The 16,973-nt window shown below is 40.1% G+C and overlaps 1 protein-coding gene across 1 annotated transcript in view; it reads right to left on the reverse strand.

Moving 5' to 3' along the window:
• Nucleotides 1-8,385: 8,385 nt before the first annotated feature.
• The window catches only part of kmt2cb (lysine (K)-specific methyltransferase 2Cb), a 115,093-nt gene continuing 106,505 nt past the window's right edge, over nt 8,386-16,973 (reverse strand). The window contains exons 55-61 of the mRNA XM_059564122.1: nt 14,821-14,957; nt 14,583-14,713; nt 12,991-13,162; nt 10,467-10,583; nt 10,296-10,369; nt 9,553-9,661; nt 8,386-8,728 (exon numbers count right to left, since the gene is read on the reverse strand). Coding sequence (XP_059420105.1) covers nt 8,636-8,728; nt 9,553-9,661; nt 10,296-10,369; nt 10,467-10,583; nt 12,991-13,162; nt 14,583-14,713; nt 14,821-14,957 — 833 coding nt within the window. The 3' untranslated portion in view covers nt 8,386-8,635. The remainder of the gene's footprint in view (nt 8,729-9,552; nt 9,662-10,295; nt 10,370-10,466; nt 10,584-12,990; nt 13,163-14,582; nt 14,714-14,820; nt 14,958-16,973) is intronic.

The raw sequence follows: 16,973 nt of genomic DNA on the forward strand, positions 1-16,973 counted from the left end.
CTGTGGGCCACGCTCCTCTCGTTATTTTATCTTAAAGCAATAAATGTTATAAATGCTTCAGTTTATTCCAAACGCGCCGTCTACTTTTCACTGGACAATGAGCGATGACCATTCGCTAATGATTCATTCTTTTGAGTCAATTCTGTTCAAAGGCTTGATCAAACCAATTGGCAAACGAGTGAATTGGTTCATGAATCAGTTTGAATGATTCGTTCAGTTCCCTGCCACACGTGCTGAGTCATCTGAAGCGGTTCACTCAGAGGTGTAACGTTTAACATCAGCAGTGTTGAAAACGTGGCTATGGAACTGCACTGAATAGAAAGCAAATCTGCAAAGGCTATTATTTGCTTGTGATGGAGATCCTTACTAGATGAACACTGTGTGTGCTGTCTACAGGTAATAACTTGGGCTACATTCGATTACAGTACACGATACCACTGTGACATTAGTTTGTTGTACGTGTGTGGCTTATAACAGAGGGGAGTCAAGTTGAATGCAGCTTCCAAAAGACAAAAAATAGCCGATTAAGATTTTATTAATTTTAATACAATCACACCGGTGCGAGTACATTCAGCAAGTCATATCATCAGCTGCTAAATTCAGATCTGTGATTGCTGGCTGGCGCTGAGCCAGAGATAGATGCGTTTTTACAGCACTGCGCATTATAAACAATCACACAAGATTCTGTTGAGCTCTTGAATTCAATGGCCAATCAGAGGCGTTCAGATGAGTCATCGCTGAAATGCCGTTGCTTCCTTCACTCGCTCACTGACTGAATACCTCTTTTTGGCGAATTCTCTCGTCAGAAACAACAAAGTGCAGATGTAGGTACGAATCTATAATTAAGATATTGATTTCACTGTGTTAACAGTTTCAGTGATTTTAATGGGAGTTTCTGAGAGTGATTGAACTCTAGACTGTCAGTGAAAATGATCTTTAATAATGTAAATGTTATATGCTCTCTTTCTGAACAATGAAAGATTAGTAGCAATTTTTATATCACATTAACTTTCAATGTCAAATTCACATTTAATATAAAGTCAGTCATATTAAAAATATGTTATGGTATGACACCTATATCTGTTACTTAAGTAAACAGACAGGGTTTTATAATAAATTACATAAACTGGAGTAAAGGCTGATGAAATATATACATTTATACACACATACATACATTACATACATTTTACCTATATATCTAAATAATAATAGGCTCAGTATATATGACCCAAAGTAACTAGTAACTAGCTACTTGAGTAGATTTTTTATCCGATACTTTTTTACTCTTACTCAAGCAACTATTCAGACTAGAACGTTTACTTTACTTGAGTAAATATTTCTAGAAGTACTTTTACTTTTACTTGAGTACAGTTTTTGGGTACTCTACCCACCTCTGGTCACTTACTACCACACTGGGCTGTATCGCAGGCTCCTGCACATAGTAGATCCTCATCTGCTTCCACCTCATCAGCGTCAGACCTAAAGCCAAAACTCCGCGGCAGAGGACACCAAAGGAAAGGCGTCACGGCTTCAAGAAAGGCGGCCATCCAGGGGGAGCCCCATGTCAAAACAAAAGCCTCGTTTCTGACAGGAGGGTGCAGAGGAGGAAAGCATCTGCAATGTTCTCAAAAAGTCCCCCTGGTGCTTGCAGGTGACTACAAGGATGTCTGTGTTGTGCATGTTCAAAATGCAATGAAGTCTGTGACACCAGTTACAGCCAGTACTTTGTCGTTCCGAAGAAAGATGGTGGTCTCCGTCCAATATAAGATTTGAGACCCATCAACCGTCCGTTGTACAAATGCGCTTTCAAAATAACAACTACTCAAAATACTCGCACAGATTTGACCCGGAAATTGGTTTGTTTCTGTGGACCTGAAAGACACATATTTTCATATCCAGATCTCCCCTCATCACTAGGGATGGGTATCGTTAAGGTTTTAATGGTATTACTACTCTTACCGATACTGCTTAACGGTCCGGTACTTAAACGGTATTCTTATCGGTACTTTGTGTTGTGTTACTTTGTGTTGAGTTAGACAGGAAAAAAAGAGCTTGTCGCACCACGTGCGCGTCGCTACTGCGTCGCTTCCATTATGAGCGCGCATACCGCGCACCTACATTTGAAATAACGAACTTGAGCACGCAAAAGACGCGATTTGCGAACGGCCCCTTATGCGTGTGTGTGCGCCGTGCTCGTTCTTGTTGTGTGTGTGTGTGACTGACAGACGGCCTCCGCAGCGCGCATGAGAGATCTCACAGATTTCACAGACAAACGTCTTAATAATATCGCAAATCAGAAATATTTGGTAAGATAAAATGTGCATGATAACATTATTAATCAAATCTCTTCGCCATTGTCACTCTTTATTATTAAGCGGGAGTTTTCATACTGTTATGTCTGTGCGTGCGCCGCGCTTGTTGTGGTGTGTGTGTGTATTGGGCCTTTTACACAGGACGCGGTATGCGCGGCGCTGCGCTATTAAACCCATTTCATCTCAATGGCTTGCGCCGCGCAAGGACGTTTTGTTGCTGCGTCGATCAAAGCGCAAGTGCCGCAGTGCGCATCATTTGCGTGCTCGCGCGCACGCCGCGGTCAAAGTTCAAAATAGTTCAACTTTTGCCACTGCGCTCTGTGACGATTACCAGCGCGACCAATAGAATCGGGGGATCCAAACAAGCACGGAAATCAAAATGGATGAACGGCTAGTACTGTACATGCACCCACAGCCTCTTCTTCCTTGCTTCTCTCTTAATTCTCATCAGCAGGACTAGCGCTATCGCTCGCTTCTTACAACGGGACAGATACATGTTTGCTGCTGACCGAAAGGAGGAACAACAGAATATGATAGAGCTCCCGCTAAAAGTTTTCAAAACTCCACCTACGCCATAGCGCAGCGCAAATCGCGTTGTATCTGAAGGGCAACGCTGAACCCAGCGGCAAGCGCCGCGCATACCGCGTCCTGTGTGAAAGGCCCATATGACTGTAAGACAGCCTCCGCGGCGTGCATGAGAAATCTTGCCGATCTCACAGACAAACGTCTTAATATGATCGCACATTAGAAATGTTTGGTGAGATAAAATGTGCACGATAACATTATTAAGCAAAATACATAGTAAATTAATTTTTTCCCCTCCAGTACCGAAAGCAGAACCGATACCGTCAGATATTACTGATACTACAGTCTTTCATAATTTAGCCCCGGGGCCATTTTAATACCGGGTTTTGGTACCCATCCCTACTCATCACAGGCGCTTTCTGAGATTTGCATTCGAAGGCATAGGGTATCAGTTCACGGTGATGTTGTTCTGGCTAGCACTGGTGCCACATACGTTTACGAAATGTGTGGACGCAGCACTTTCCCCTCTGAGAGCAGATGGAATGCACATATAAAATTATTGGGACGATTGGCTGGTTTTGGCCTATTCAGAGGATGTGCTCAACAGCCACAGATGCGCTCTGTTACGTCACCTGAAGAGTTTGGGTATCTGTGTGAACAAACAAAAAAGGGTGCAGTTGGACTCAAATTCAATGAGAGTGCATGTGAGCCAGAAGCAAGAACTAGATTTAATGTCCGCTCTGAACGCATTCAGGCTGGGCCGTCCCATAGCACTGAAGGAATATCAGAGGCTCTTAGGACGGATGGTGGCGGCCGCGACGGTCTGTCACCTCGGACTACTCTATATGCACCCCCTCCAGTTATGCTTACTGTGACTGCTTACCGGCCTCGGGTTACTGGACAGAGTCAGAGAGGATGTGGCACATAAATCGTATAATTTCATAAATTTCATTGAGCTGAGAGCAGTTATTTTGGCTCTTCTGAGTTTTCTCATGCAAGTCTTAGGGCATTATGTCTTGATTCGCATAGACAACATATCGGTGGTATCGTACATAAACCGTCAGGCCCAACTTTTGCTGTGGTCCGATCACCATCTGCTCTCCATTTCGAGCAGCGCATGTTCCGGGATGCCTTAGCATCAGCGCGTATATATGCTTACGAGGAACGAGATTCATCAGGGAGAATGGAGACTGAATCCTGGGAGAGTGAGGCTGATCTGGGGACGGTTTGGGAAAGCGAAGGTAGACCTGTTCGCGACAGAGGAGAACACGCATTGCCCTCTGTTCTTCTCTCTGTCACGCTCAACCCTAGGCAGGGACGCACTCATGATGCCGTGGCTGAATGCCCGTCTGTATGCATTCCCCCCACTGAAGATTTTGTCTGCACAAAATAAGAGAGGAGAGGGCGTCAGTGTTATTATTACTCACTCCGTACTGGCCGAACAGGCCTTTGTTTCCCGATTTGCTAGAAATACTAGTGACTCCCCCGTGGCTGATCCCGCTGAAATGAGATCTCCTGTCTCAGGAAGACAGCTCAATGTGGCACCAGTAAACCCGGGTTCGTTGTCTCGCCACGTGATGGACACGATTGCGGAGGTGCGAGCCCCTTCTACGAGATACCTGTACGCTTGTAAATGGACAGTGTTTGAGAGATGGTGTGAATCGAATGGTCGGGATCCAGGAAACTGCCCCGTGTCTGACATTCTGGATTTTCTGCAACAATAAATGGACGGCGGCACTATGCCCTCCAAGCTTAAGGTTTACGTTGCAGCTATCTCAGCCTTTCGCGCTGCTATTGACGGGCGCTCAGTGGGGAAACACGATCTAGTGATCAGATTTTTGAGAGGTGCGAGAAGACTAAAATCCTTCTGCCCCCCTACAGTGCCATCCTGGGATCTGGCTCTGGTGCTGGGAGCGCTAGCCCTCCTGCCATTCATTATCGTCATTCTAACTAACCCCACTTTTAAGGTAAAGAAATGATTCACTCTTGTAATTTACCCAGGGGTATAAAAACCCTGCTCCGGAGCAGAAAGCACTGCTTTTGTGATGTCAAACTTGTACACTGTGAAATGATGCAGTGCTACAAGCTGTGTCTCATTTCGAAGGCTGCGTCCTCTGGAGAATGCGTATACAGAGTGTCCTAAACACAGAATTAAATGAGATGGCCTTCGTAGGACAGGCGGAAAAAGTATACAGGAAGTATCACATTGCTATGCCAACATATTTAGTGCATCGTTGTGCTCTCATGCTAGTTAAATGTAGCTACAATACCAGAGGGTTAAACAAATTAACAATTTCTCACTTTAATAGCAAAGAATTGTTCTCAGCGTTTAAAAATCACTTAACATTTGTAATCCTGTTTACCACATCTACCAACTGAGGTACTGTAATACAACGTAAAAAGTACTTGAAAATACCTGCATTTAAACACCCCGTCTTCACTCGTGTTTATCGTTACATTTGCCGGTGGTGCCATTTTTTTAATATTAACTACGGTTGTTTACGGCAACGCAAAGAATTGTGGGTTATCTGTAGCAGCGAAGGAGACACTGCATGCATCCTCCGAAGGTTACATTCGGAGAGTCCTACTTGCTTTTCTGAAATGAGACAGCCTAGATGACATATGCATCCTTCTAATGCGACCTCCAGAGGGCGCAGCCTTCGAGACAGATCTACAGTCATCGACTTTTGATGGAGAAAATGTCAAATGGTGATGGAAAATGTGTGAATTGGAACTAAGAAGAGACATTTTATTCTTACCTTTATAGTCCTAAAAGTTCCTTTAGGAAATTGTTGATCAGACAGTCTGTTATACAAGGATGCGCAATGCCACAGCCATTATGTACCTTATACAGGCCACAATCAATGACACAGACAAATGATAAATTGGCAAATACGAACATTAACCTAGGGGAATGTAAACCGTTAAACGTCATTTAATGAATATTCAGAATGAATTGTTAACCCCGGGTAAATTATGAGAAGTGTGAAACATGACTCAAAATAACCTAGGATTTTGTTTACCCAGGTTTAGATTAGAATAACCCAGGGTAAACTATTTCAAATGTAAAATATTAGTTTCCAAATGTTTTTCATTTGCCATTTAGGTAATAATAACCAATAATAGTAATAATTAGTTACATTTATATATCGCTTTTCTGGGTACTCAAAGTGCTTTGCATGAAAGCGGGGGAATCTCAACCACCACCAGTGTGCAGCATCTGCCTGGATGATGCGACGGCAGCCATATTGCGCCAGAACGTCCACCACACACCAGTTATATTGGTGGAGTGGAAACAGAGTGATGAAGCCAATCAGCAGATATGGGGATGATTAGGAAGCCATGATGGTCAGAAGCCAATGTGCAAATTTAGCCAGGATGCCGGGGGTTACACCCTCACTCTTTTTCAAAGGACATCCTAAGATTTTTAATGACCACAGAGAGTCAGGACCTCGGTTTAACGTCTCATCCGAAGGATGGTGCTTTTTACAGTATAGTGTCCCCGTCACTACACTGGGTCGTTAGGGCCCACACACACCACAGGGTGAGCACCCCCTGCTGGTCTCACTAGCACCTCTTCCAGCAGCAACCTAGTTTCCCCAGGAGGTCTCCCATCCAGGTACTGACCAGGCTCAGCCCTGCTTAGCTTCAGTGGGAAACCGGTCTTGGGCTGCAGGGTGATATGGCTGCTGAATGGGGTGTGAAAATGTCTTTAGAGAACAAAATAAAACAAAGCATCACATATAAACTTGATGGAATATGAAATTTAAAGTATTTTTAAAAATATTCTGAAACAACAGTGAAATATTTGTAGTTATTAAATTGTTTTTTAAGTATATCTTAAAAAAAAAAAATAGCAACACATTACCAGAAGAAAAACAAGTTGTGCATCAGTTAATGATGTAAAATATTTTATTACTTTTTTTGTAAATGTAAATTCAATTCCTCAAATACCAAACCCTATATCGCTCTGTGTACTTCAAAAAAGCATCAGTTTCCAAAACAATTTAGACTACTATACAGAGCAAAAGAAAAGAAGAAAAAAAACACTAGGAAATTGATGTATTTTACAAGACAAGGAAAATATCCATGAAACAATTTTGTTACAGCTGTTCATTGAGAAAAAATATATACAACTCACTCTTTTGAAAAAATTCATGCCCAGTACAATACAAAGTCTAAACTGTCCATTTTTCAACGTGAAATTGTGCACACAGAAACTCCCAAATTGAAATAACAAGGCATGTGAAATGGGAAAAAGAGTTTTTTGGCTACAAAATGAATAGCGGTCTCTTTACAGATGCTTCACTTCAATCGATCGAACTAATACAAGCATTTGTTTTTCATATGTACATTATTTTCAGAGTTACGCTGACCCTTCTTTCTCACCGATTCCCGCTCATATCATCTCAAGCAAGCTTCTCAATCGAACGACTTCTCGTTCTTGCAGAATGACATTGCATTTTTATTAAATCCATATGACAACCTTTAAAAAAAAGTGAGATTGATCTACTTGTGCCTGTTCGGTTTACGCTTGTGATCTCATAATCGGTTTGTGAGGTTTAAAGTTCATTTCACAGTTTTTCACCTACAATCCCACCTGATTTACTAGAATATCACTTTTGAATTCCGTGTCGCTGCTACACGTAAAATAAAATGGAATAAAATGAAATGAAAACCAACAAAATGGTCAGCAATAATGTATAAACCACTAAGTCACTACAAATACCACATCCAAAGCACAGAGAAAATACTTTTCTTGTGAAATCACCTTTGTAATTCTGTACAGTTTCGTTATGACACGTGGTATCATGATGTGTCTTTGTTAAATAATTCAGAGGAGGAAATGAAAAGAGAAAAAAGCAAAACACAAAGGCACATCTAAAATATCTGAACATCAATATGAATAAGGTAGTGAATAAGGTAGTATTTGGTCAATCATTCCGATATTTCTCTATATATACACTGTATTTACAGATGTAACAGAATCTCAAACTGCGTGCAAGAATCGCAGTCGGGCTTCCTTTTGATCGGCATAAAACCGCTTTTAAAAATAGGCCCATTCATTCACTCACACAGTAATAAATACAAAACACCTTTATTTTCTTACACTAAACAATGAGAGATATCTAGGATAAAACTGACTCATGGAATCAAGTATTTTGAGTGGGTTTTTTTTTTTCTGAGTTCATTTTCTTTTTTTGTTTTCCTTTTCTTTTTTGTTAGTGCAACATGTTTGTCCCTTTGCGGAAGTCAATTCCGTACATTCTCCATTCAGTGATGTTCTACATTGATTTCTACGGTTCAGTCTCTACAGATCTCGTCATACAGATGGGCCTGCCCCTCCATCAACCTATAAGGCAATACCCGGCACAGTGCTCGCGCTCATTCTCCATCCTCATTCGCTGGTAAAATCTGCCCCGTGTGCCACACACACACACACACACACCACACCACACCACACCACACACACACACACACACACACACACACACACACACACACACACACACACACCACACCACACCACACCACACCACACCACACACACACACACACACACACACACACACACACAGACTCATGGCACATGCACAAAATGGAACCTTTTCCTTTCAAGTCAAGAAATGATACGAATGGCTCTCACACAATGCTGTATTGTCGCGTTGTGTTTTCCTCTTAGTCTTGCACATAAAAAAAATAAAATAGACAGACAACTTCCAGGATTGGCTGTTTCTTCTTTGCACATCTCCTCTGGTACATTGGCACCTCAGAGCTGTTGTGGTTGTCCCTCCTGTTTAGTTTATCCACTTGCGGCAGTTGGCAGCTCCACAGTGACATGGGATCTTGCTCTGATCTGCAGCTGGGGTGAGCTTGTAATCGTAGCAGAGCTAAAACAAAAAAGGAAGATCAAATCTCAGATCAGAAGCACTGTGGATAGTTCTTATGAGAGCAGACATTATAAAACTCTGCCCTCATTCAGCATTTCATCACATGATCAAGGAGAGCATTACGTGATGTAGTCGAGAGTAAGTGTTTTGAAAGGGACCTTTCAGGTGTCTGGATCAGAATGAAGCTGAACGGTCACAGTATAGTGTGTAGGAAGGCCGGAACTGACATTTAACAGTGTAATTAAAATATAATAAAAAAAATCGACTTAAAAGCAATTGTTTAATTGTGTTTTTTCCCCTTGAAATATTTGTTTCAAAATCATTCTTATGGTAGACTAACTTGTAAAAGGCAAACGGCTTTGTCTCTTTCTCAAACATCTGTTCTGGGATTTTGGAAGTTTGGTGAGCCGATAGCAACAAATGCTCCGAAGTTGCAAAAATACACATACAGTTGTTTTAAAAGAGAGATGGATTCAGAAGAACAGGAAATTCGAGTTTTAGCTGAAACCTACTGTCAGCTACGGTCACTCTGACAGTGACAAAAAAGCACAAGCAAGACAAAAGTAATACCCGTGGCCCCTACTGTGGTCTTATGAAGCGAAACAATCGTTCCGTGCAAGAAACATTATTTACAACATTATTACCTGTGTAACCCAGATCCTCTTTAGACCTGTGCTGGCTTGAGCCACAAACTTTTTTAGATGGTTCAGTCCAATTTGATGAAACTAACTGATTTTATACCCCTAACATTATGCCTGATTGCTAAGAAATATATGAGACTTTTAGGGGTGCAGTTAATGTTCAGTGAATTCCCTCTTGCTTACCTCTTCTCCCCTCTCAATCCTGCGGGCGGCACTGATGATGATCTTGTGGCCCCGCTCGAACGTCACAACCTCAGCCACACAGTTCGGTGAGCATGAATGATTGATGTACCTATGGGATAAATTGAACTCAGATTGAATTAGGGGGCTTTGTCCTAATGCATTACTATTCATTAGTTTGTGGGCAGTATGTATTTTTTGAAAGAAATTAATACTTTTATTCAGCAAGGATGCATTAAATTGATCAAACGTAACAGTTATGCAAGTAAAAAATAAAAATAAAATTGGTTCTTCAAAAAATCCTGAAATATATGAATAACGGTTTCCAAAAAAAAATTAAACAGCACAACTGCTTTGAACATTGATAACAAGAAAAAAACTAAGCATTTCTGAAGGATCATGTGACACTGAAGACTGGAGCAATGGCTGTAGAGAATTCAGCTTTTTCATCACAGGAATAAATTACATTTTAAATATGTACTAATATAGAAAACAGTTATTTTAATTTGTAATAATATTTCACAATATTACAGCTTTTACTGCATTTTTTATGAAATACATGTAGGCTTTGTGAGACTTTCAAAACCCTTAAACTTTTGAATGGCAGGCTCAAAATCTCAAATAATAACCCTGAAACAAAATACAGAAAAGACCATAATACATCTGATTTGACGTTGCCCACAATGCATTATTACGTAATGTACACAATTTGATAGCTGATATGAGAAGGCAAGTTCACTTTTTACCTTGCAGGGCTGCCAGACTGGGTTGCATCGATAACTCGCTCGCTGCTGATGCAGAACATGTACGCTGGGCGGTTCTGTGGGAGAAATACACACAGGTTTATACAAATGCATTTCGAAGTTAAGGTAACATTATTCCCAATGCTATTCCCTCAACGTTTGAGTGAACTTTACCTTAGCCTTGTACAGCAGCTCTCTCCTCATGGCCACCTCAGTGCGCAGAATATCCCCCATGTATTCAATCACCATGGTCTGCTTCTCAATGTCACGTGCTGCAAACAGCCCAAGACCCTGCAGACACCAGACACATTAGACATGCACCACAGCCAAGGCATTCGTGTTTAGTCACAATGCGCACATTCCATAGACTTGCATTATTTTATATACAACTAGATATAAATACTATAAGCTAACCCTAAACAATTTTTTTTGGCATTTTTTTTTCTTGAAAAACATACAGGTCCTTTTAAAAAAATTAGCATATTGTGATAAAGTTCATTATTTTCCATAATGTAAAGATAAAAATTAAACTTTCATATATTTTAGATTCATTGCACACCAACTGAAATATTTCAGGTCTTTTATTGTTTTAATACTGATGATTTTGGCATACAGCTCATGAAAACCCAAAATGCCTGTCTCAAAAATTTAGCATATTTCATCCAACCAATAAATGAAAAGTGTTTTTAATACAAAAAAAAGTCAACCTTCAAATAATTATGTTCAGTTATGCACTCAATACTTGGTCGGGAATCCTTTTGCAGAAATGACTGCTTCAATGCGGCGTGGCATGGAGGCAATCAGCCTGTGGCACTGCTGAGGTGTTATGGAGGCCCAGGATGCTTCGATAGTGGCCTTAAGCTCGTCCAGAGTGTTGGGTCTTGCGTCTCTCAACTTTCTCTTCACAATATCCCACAGATTCTCCATGGGGTTCAGGTCAGGAGAGTTGGCAGGCCAATTGAGCACAGTAATACCATGGTCAGTAAACCATTTACCAGTGGTTTTGGCACTGTGCGCAGGTGCCAGGTCATGCTGAAAAATGAAATCTTCATCTCCATAAAGCTTTTCAGCAGATGGAAGCATGAAGTGCTCCAAAATCTCCTGATAACTAGCTGCATTGACCCTGCCCTTGATAAAACACAGTGGACCAACACCAGCAGCTGAAATGGCACCCCAGACCATCACTGACTGTCGGTACTTGACACTGGACTTCAGGCATTTTGGCATTTCCTTCTCCCCAGTCTTCCTCCAGACTCTGGCACCTTGATTTCCGAATGACATGCAAAATTTGTCCAAAAGTCCAGTGCTGCTTCTCTGTAGCCCAGGTTCAAAAGTGGCTTGACCTGGGGAATGCGGCACCTGTAGCCTATTTCCTGCACACGCCTGTGCACGGTGGCTCTGGATGTTTCTACCCCAGACTCAGTCCACTGTTTCCGCAGGTCCCCCAAGGTCTGGAATCGGTCCTTCTCCACAATCTTCCTCAGGGTCCGGTCACCTCTTCTCGTTGTGCAGCGTTTTTTGCCACACTTTTTCCTTCCCACAGACTTCCCACTGAGGTGCCTTGATACAGCACTCTGGGAACAGCCTGTTCGTTCAGAAATTTCTTTCTGTGTCTTACCCTCTCGCTTGAGGGTGTCAATGATGGCCTTCTGGTCAGCAGTCTTACCCATGATTGCGGTTTTGAGTTTTTAAAAGCCTCAGGAATCTTTTGCAGGTGTTTAGAGTTAATTAGTTGATTCAGATGATTAGGTTAATAGCTTGTTTAGAGAACCTTTTCATGATATGCTAATCTTTTGAGATAGGAATTTTGGGTTTTCATGAGCTGTATGCCAAAATCATCAGGATTTAAACAATAAAAGACCTGAAATATTTCAGTTGGTGTGCAATGAATCTAAAATATATGAAAGTTTAATTTTTATCATTATATTATGGAAAATAATGAACTTGATCACAATATGCTAATTTTTTGAGAAGGACCTGTATTTATACAAACAAGAACATCCCCAAAATGAAGTTTTGCCAGGTTTAGCCCACTTCTGGGTACAAATTTTTACCCAAATTATGAAAAAGTAGGTATAAACATGTTTACTTAGCTATTTGACACGTTTACATTTCATAGACTTTTTGTATTCTATTGTTTTTGTATATAGCTAGTTTTAAACAATATATCCAAACAATAACAGAAAACTTCTTTAGAGCATTTTTAGAAACTTAATTTTTACAAATGATAAAGAGGTTTTGCCAGGTTTGGCTCACTTCCGGATACTAATTTGTCCCAAAAATTATGATTTGTAATTCGGCCTGAGCATGAAGAAACATGAATCCCATGAGAATCTGCTAAAGGGATAGTTCACCCAAAAATGAAAATTACCACATTATTTACTCACCCTCAATCCACCCTAGGGGTATTTGAAGTGAATCAATGTATTTGTGTAAGAAAAATATCCATATTTAAAACTCTGGGTGGTAAAAAATACAATTAAAAATTAGGGAGGACTGCCAAAAATACAGGCTTAAAAGAGACATATTACAATAAGATGCTCTTAGAGGAATGACAGAAACTGTAGTCACTACTCAAGGCCCGTCTGAATCCCTTACAACTTTTCCTTTTCAGTCAGTCTGATTGAACCTGGCCATTTCAGATGGGTGAGATGATCAAACATCTTCTTCACGAAGCGGCTCGTGTGCATGGACTCACCTGGATGCGAGAGTGAGCCAGATACACGTTTGTCTTCCAGTCACTGGTCAGTCGGCGGTACTGAGATGACTTAGAGTGCACAAAGTGCTTGCTGTGAGAAGATCCTCTCTCCACCACGGTTGAGTTCTGGATGCACTGAGATGCTCTGGACCACACAGAGAGGATCTTCAGCCTGTAAGGAGGCGATGGCAGAAACAGAAAGAAAACATTATTTCAACTCAAAACGTAAAAGTCGCCCATTAAATATGACTGAAAGTTCCTCAAACAGATTTTGCTTGTATTCAAGCTGATCATGCAAATTGACCAACATCTCAGCTGACAACAGCAATGGACCCGCAGGTTTTATGAAGGTAATTTTAAGACTTTTTAAGACCATTTTAACACTAAATAAAGAAAATATAAGGATTAAGTTAAAGAAAAAACAATATGTCAGTATGTTCTATAAGTGTAAACGTCCAGGGACCACAAAACGAATTGTGTGTAACATTTTGAAAATAACTTCCAAAAGATCTCAATTTATTTTTAATTAATAATAATAATAATAATAATAATAAAAAAAATCTAAACTAGAATTTGGTAACTTTTAGTGTACCTTCAGATCATATTGCTAAAACATAATGTTCTTCCTCTATATTTGTGTCTTATTTTGAAAGTTTCTTAAAGGAGCATTGCGTAGGTTCTCAAATTTCTAACCGTTACTGACACTAGTGGCCGTTAGAGGAACTGCAGCCAGTCTCATGCTCATTCTCAGTGCGCACGCTCTTTTTTTTTTTCTTTAACTTACAAGGAGTGTCCGTGGGTGTCTGAATTGTGCTGGAGGCTGGTCGATTCTTTCCATTCGCAGAGTCCATTTGAAAACATTATTGCCACTGCTTACTATAATGGCTGGCGTGCCGTACGGTTGTAAGCCCAAGTAGACGAGAACGCACATGACGTCACATTTTGTGAATTTTCGTGCCAATTCGGGCCCGACTTCTCCACACACAATTGAGCCTACAGGCTGATAGAGGCTACCGTGGTGGACAGTCGAGGTGTCATCATGGTTGGCTCATACATGTACAAATGAAAACTATCTTAAAGATTTAAAACCTCCACATAGCTCCTTTAAATTAAGCACTGAAGATACAAGAAGTCTCGTATTCTGAGAAAACGATCAGAATGAAGTGAGTTTAAGATTAAAACAAGAACGCATCTGTCAAAGGTTTCTCAACTTAATTCAAAGGCAAAACCCTTCTGACATATAACCGTTTATGTTCAATATTTATGTTAACTCCATTTTGTTCAATTTTTTCATTAAAACAAAGCTTCAACAATCTTCGTTTTGCATCACAACTAAATGTAATTTGATTTGAGGATGATTAGACTTTTGAACTAAAGAACAAGTCAAAAATAATGATGAAGATATTTATTCCTTGCAGCGCATGCAATAATGTCATGACTTTAAGACTTTCTGCTACAGTGTAACAACTTTTAGGGCAAATTAAGAAAATAAACTTTTTTGCACATGCAATTTTTCTGAAATTGTGACCGTACAATAATTTTTTAACAATACGATACGATAGGATAACTATTTACGATATGCAGCTACTGACCTCTCATGATGGGGGAACGTCTGCAACTCAGAACGAGCGCAACCAGATGGATTGATGGACAGTGGAAGCACCAACATGGGATTACGTCCATAACGGAATCGATACCTCGAGCACGCCTCCACACCTGGCAGCTACAATACAGTGACAAATCACAAAATGAGCTCATCGGAACTAACTGCACGTAACTGGACATCTCACGTTACAATATGCAGTGAGTGATAAAGTTGACCGTACTTACCGATTCAGCAATGCGGGCAACTGCTGAGACGGTGAGCCCAAATAGGTCCTCTCCCTTCAGATAGATGGGGAAGAGTCTCAGCATACCTGTCTCAGCCCTCCTCTCAGCCACAGGCCCAATAACCTTGTCCCAGACACCTAGAGCACACAAACGAATAAAAAAACCATCATGTCATTGTCACAGGTAGGACTGATGAGAGTTAAACTGGCTGTAAATGAGAGCTACACAATCACACTGAAATTTAATTTTGTGATATGGCATAGTGTGATTATTGAACCTCAAAAAACTATTAAACAGTTTTATATAGGATGTGATTTTATGGGATGAATGTGTGTGTTTTCAGAGTGTATATGGGGCTCATCAAAGGTTATTCTGTGGTCTAAGGGTGATTTTAAATATTAAAAGGCATTAGAGTCCACTTTAATGTTCAGTTACAAAGTAAATGCACACTTTTACACTCATTTCAGATTTGAAAGCGCTATGATTCTGTTCTTTTAAAGTGGACTTTAGAGTATCTCTAGATTGTGGCCAAAACATCACTTAGTTTGCAGACAAAAGGCAAGTTTGTAGTTTTTAACACCCTGATGAACATTAAAGCTGCTGTTTCAATATGATATTATGCCTTGCTACTGTTTTAGTCTTGTTTTTAATTGTTATTTTATGAGAGATGTTTAATGTTTATCATATAGTAGTTCTGAAAAATAATACTAAAATATAATTATATTTGCTCAGGGTCTCTGCAGAGCTCAAATGTAAGAATACTCCACAAAGTCCACACAGAATAACACATTCATTAAAGACTTATCTTATGAACAAAACGGTAACTGCAAATGTAAAAATACTATTTTAGATGTTCTATTTAATATGTAACATACTGAAATTGGTTTATCTTATCTATTGGTTTATCAATATATCAATACATATGAATCAGAGGCCAAACAATATTAGATTTGGCTGATACAGTAATGTGTTTAAAGAAAGACATATTATTTAGCCTGTGCTAGTAAAATCTCAATATTGAATGTGTTTAATGTGCTAATGTTTATTCTTTTGTTTGTTCTTTTCTTGGGATGGTGCAAACCAGAGAAAATTTAGTTTATGTTGAATTAAATGCTAGATACAGTTTAAGTAACCAAAATAGCAATAATAACCAGAAAAAAAGACTTCATGCATAATTCAGGACTTATTATACACTAACTATACACAAGCCTGATATACACCCTGGCGTTTATTTTGAAACGTCTAGGTTTATCTATTTCCAGCTGCTCATAGAAAAGGTGATAGAGATAGAATATGCACTCTTACAACCATTTACAACATATAAACACCACAAAGTAAACATTGTCATGATTCATCAACAGCAATCTACTGGTATTGGCAATGCGCAAGATTCACTGACCACAAACTGCTCTGAAATTCTAGCCTTCTGAAATTTAATAATCTGACTAGGCCGTATTGCAACTTCTGTTTTTCATTCCCAAATTTTAAAATGATAATTAAGACACTTTATATATTTAAGACTTTTTATGACTGTAAATTTGATTTCCACTGCATGATACAGCATGCTTTTGGGGTTTTTTCCACTGAGTACAGTACCTGGTACTTTTTTTAGTACCACCTCGGATGAGGTCCAAGCGAGCTATACCATTACCAAAATGTGATGTGTAAACCTTGCTGATTAGTGATTGGCTGGAGAGAATTGTCACTACCTCCGTCACTAAACTTGCGACACTGACACTAAACCCGATAGATTAAATTAGCACAGCCAACGAGGATCAAGTGCAACTGTTTTTGAATGAACGCAACAGTTTCGAACGAGCGCACTTTTTTAAAACAACAAAGTAATGGTAGGTTCGTGGTCTGTGGGGGAAGTACATACGGTCCTTTCATTGATAGCTGAGGAGCGGATCCAGCAAGAGCTTGATGGGACGTCGAGGAATGAAAACGTTATTTCAGGAGGTCCTTCAGCATGGCAGTAGAGGTGGCACAACTATAATGACATGTCTATAATCCCGCCCACTCTAAAGCGGTTCTAAACTGCCGTGGAAACGCAAACCGAACTGAGCCGAGCCACACCATGTAGTGGAAAAGCGCCATGTAAGACTTTTATAGGAACTCTGTCAGCTTTTATCAGTATATGTGACATAATTAAT

Source organism: Carassius carassius, chromosome 12 (genome assembly GCF_963082965.1).
Source record: "Carassius carassius chromosome 12, fCarCar2.1, whole genome shotgun sequence".
In the NCBI taxonomy this organism is placed as follows: domain Eukaryota; kingdom Metazoa; phylum Chordata; class Actinopteri; order Cypriniformes; family Cyprinidae; genus Carassius; species Carassius carassius.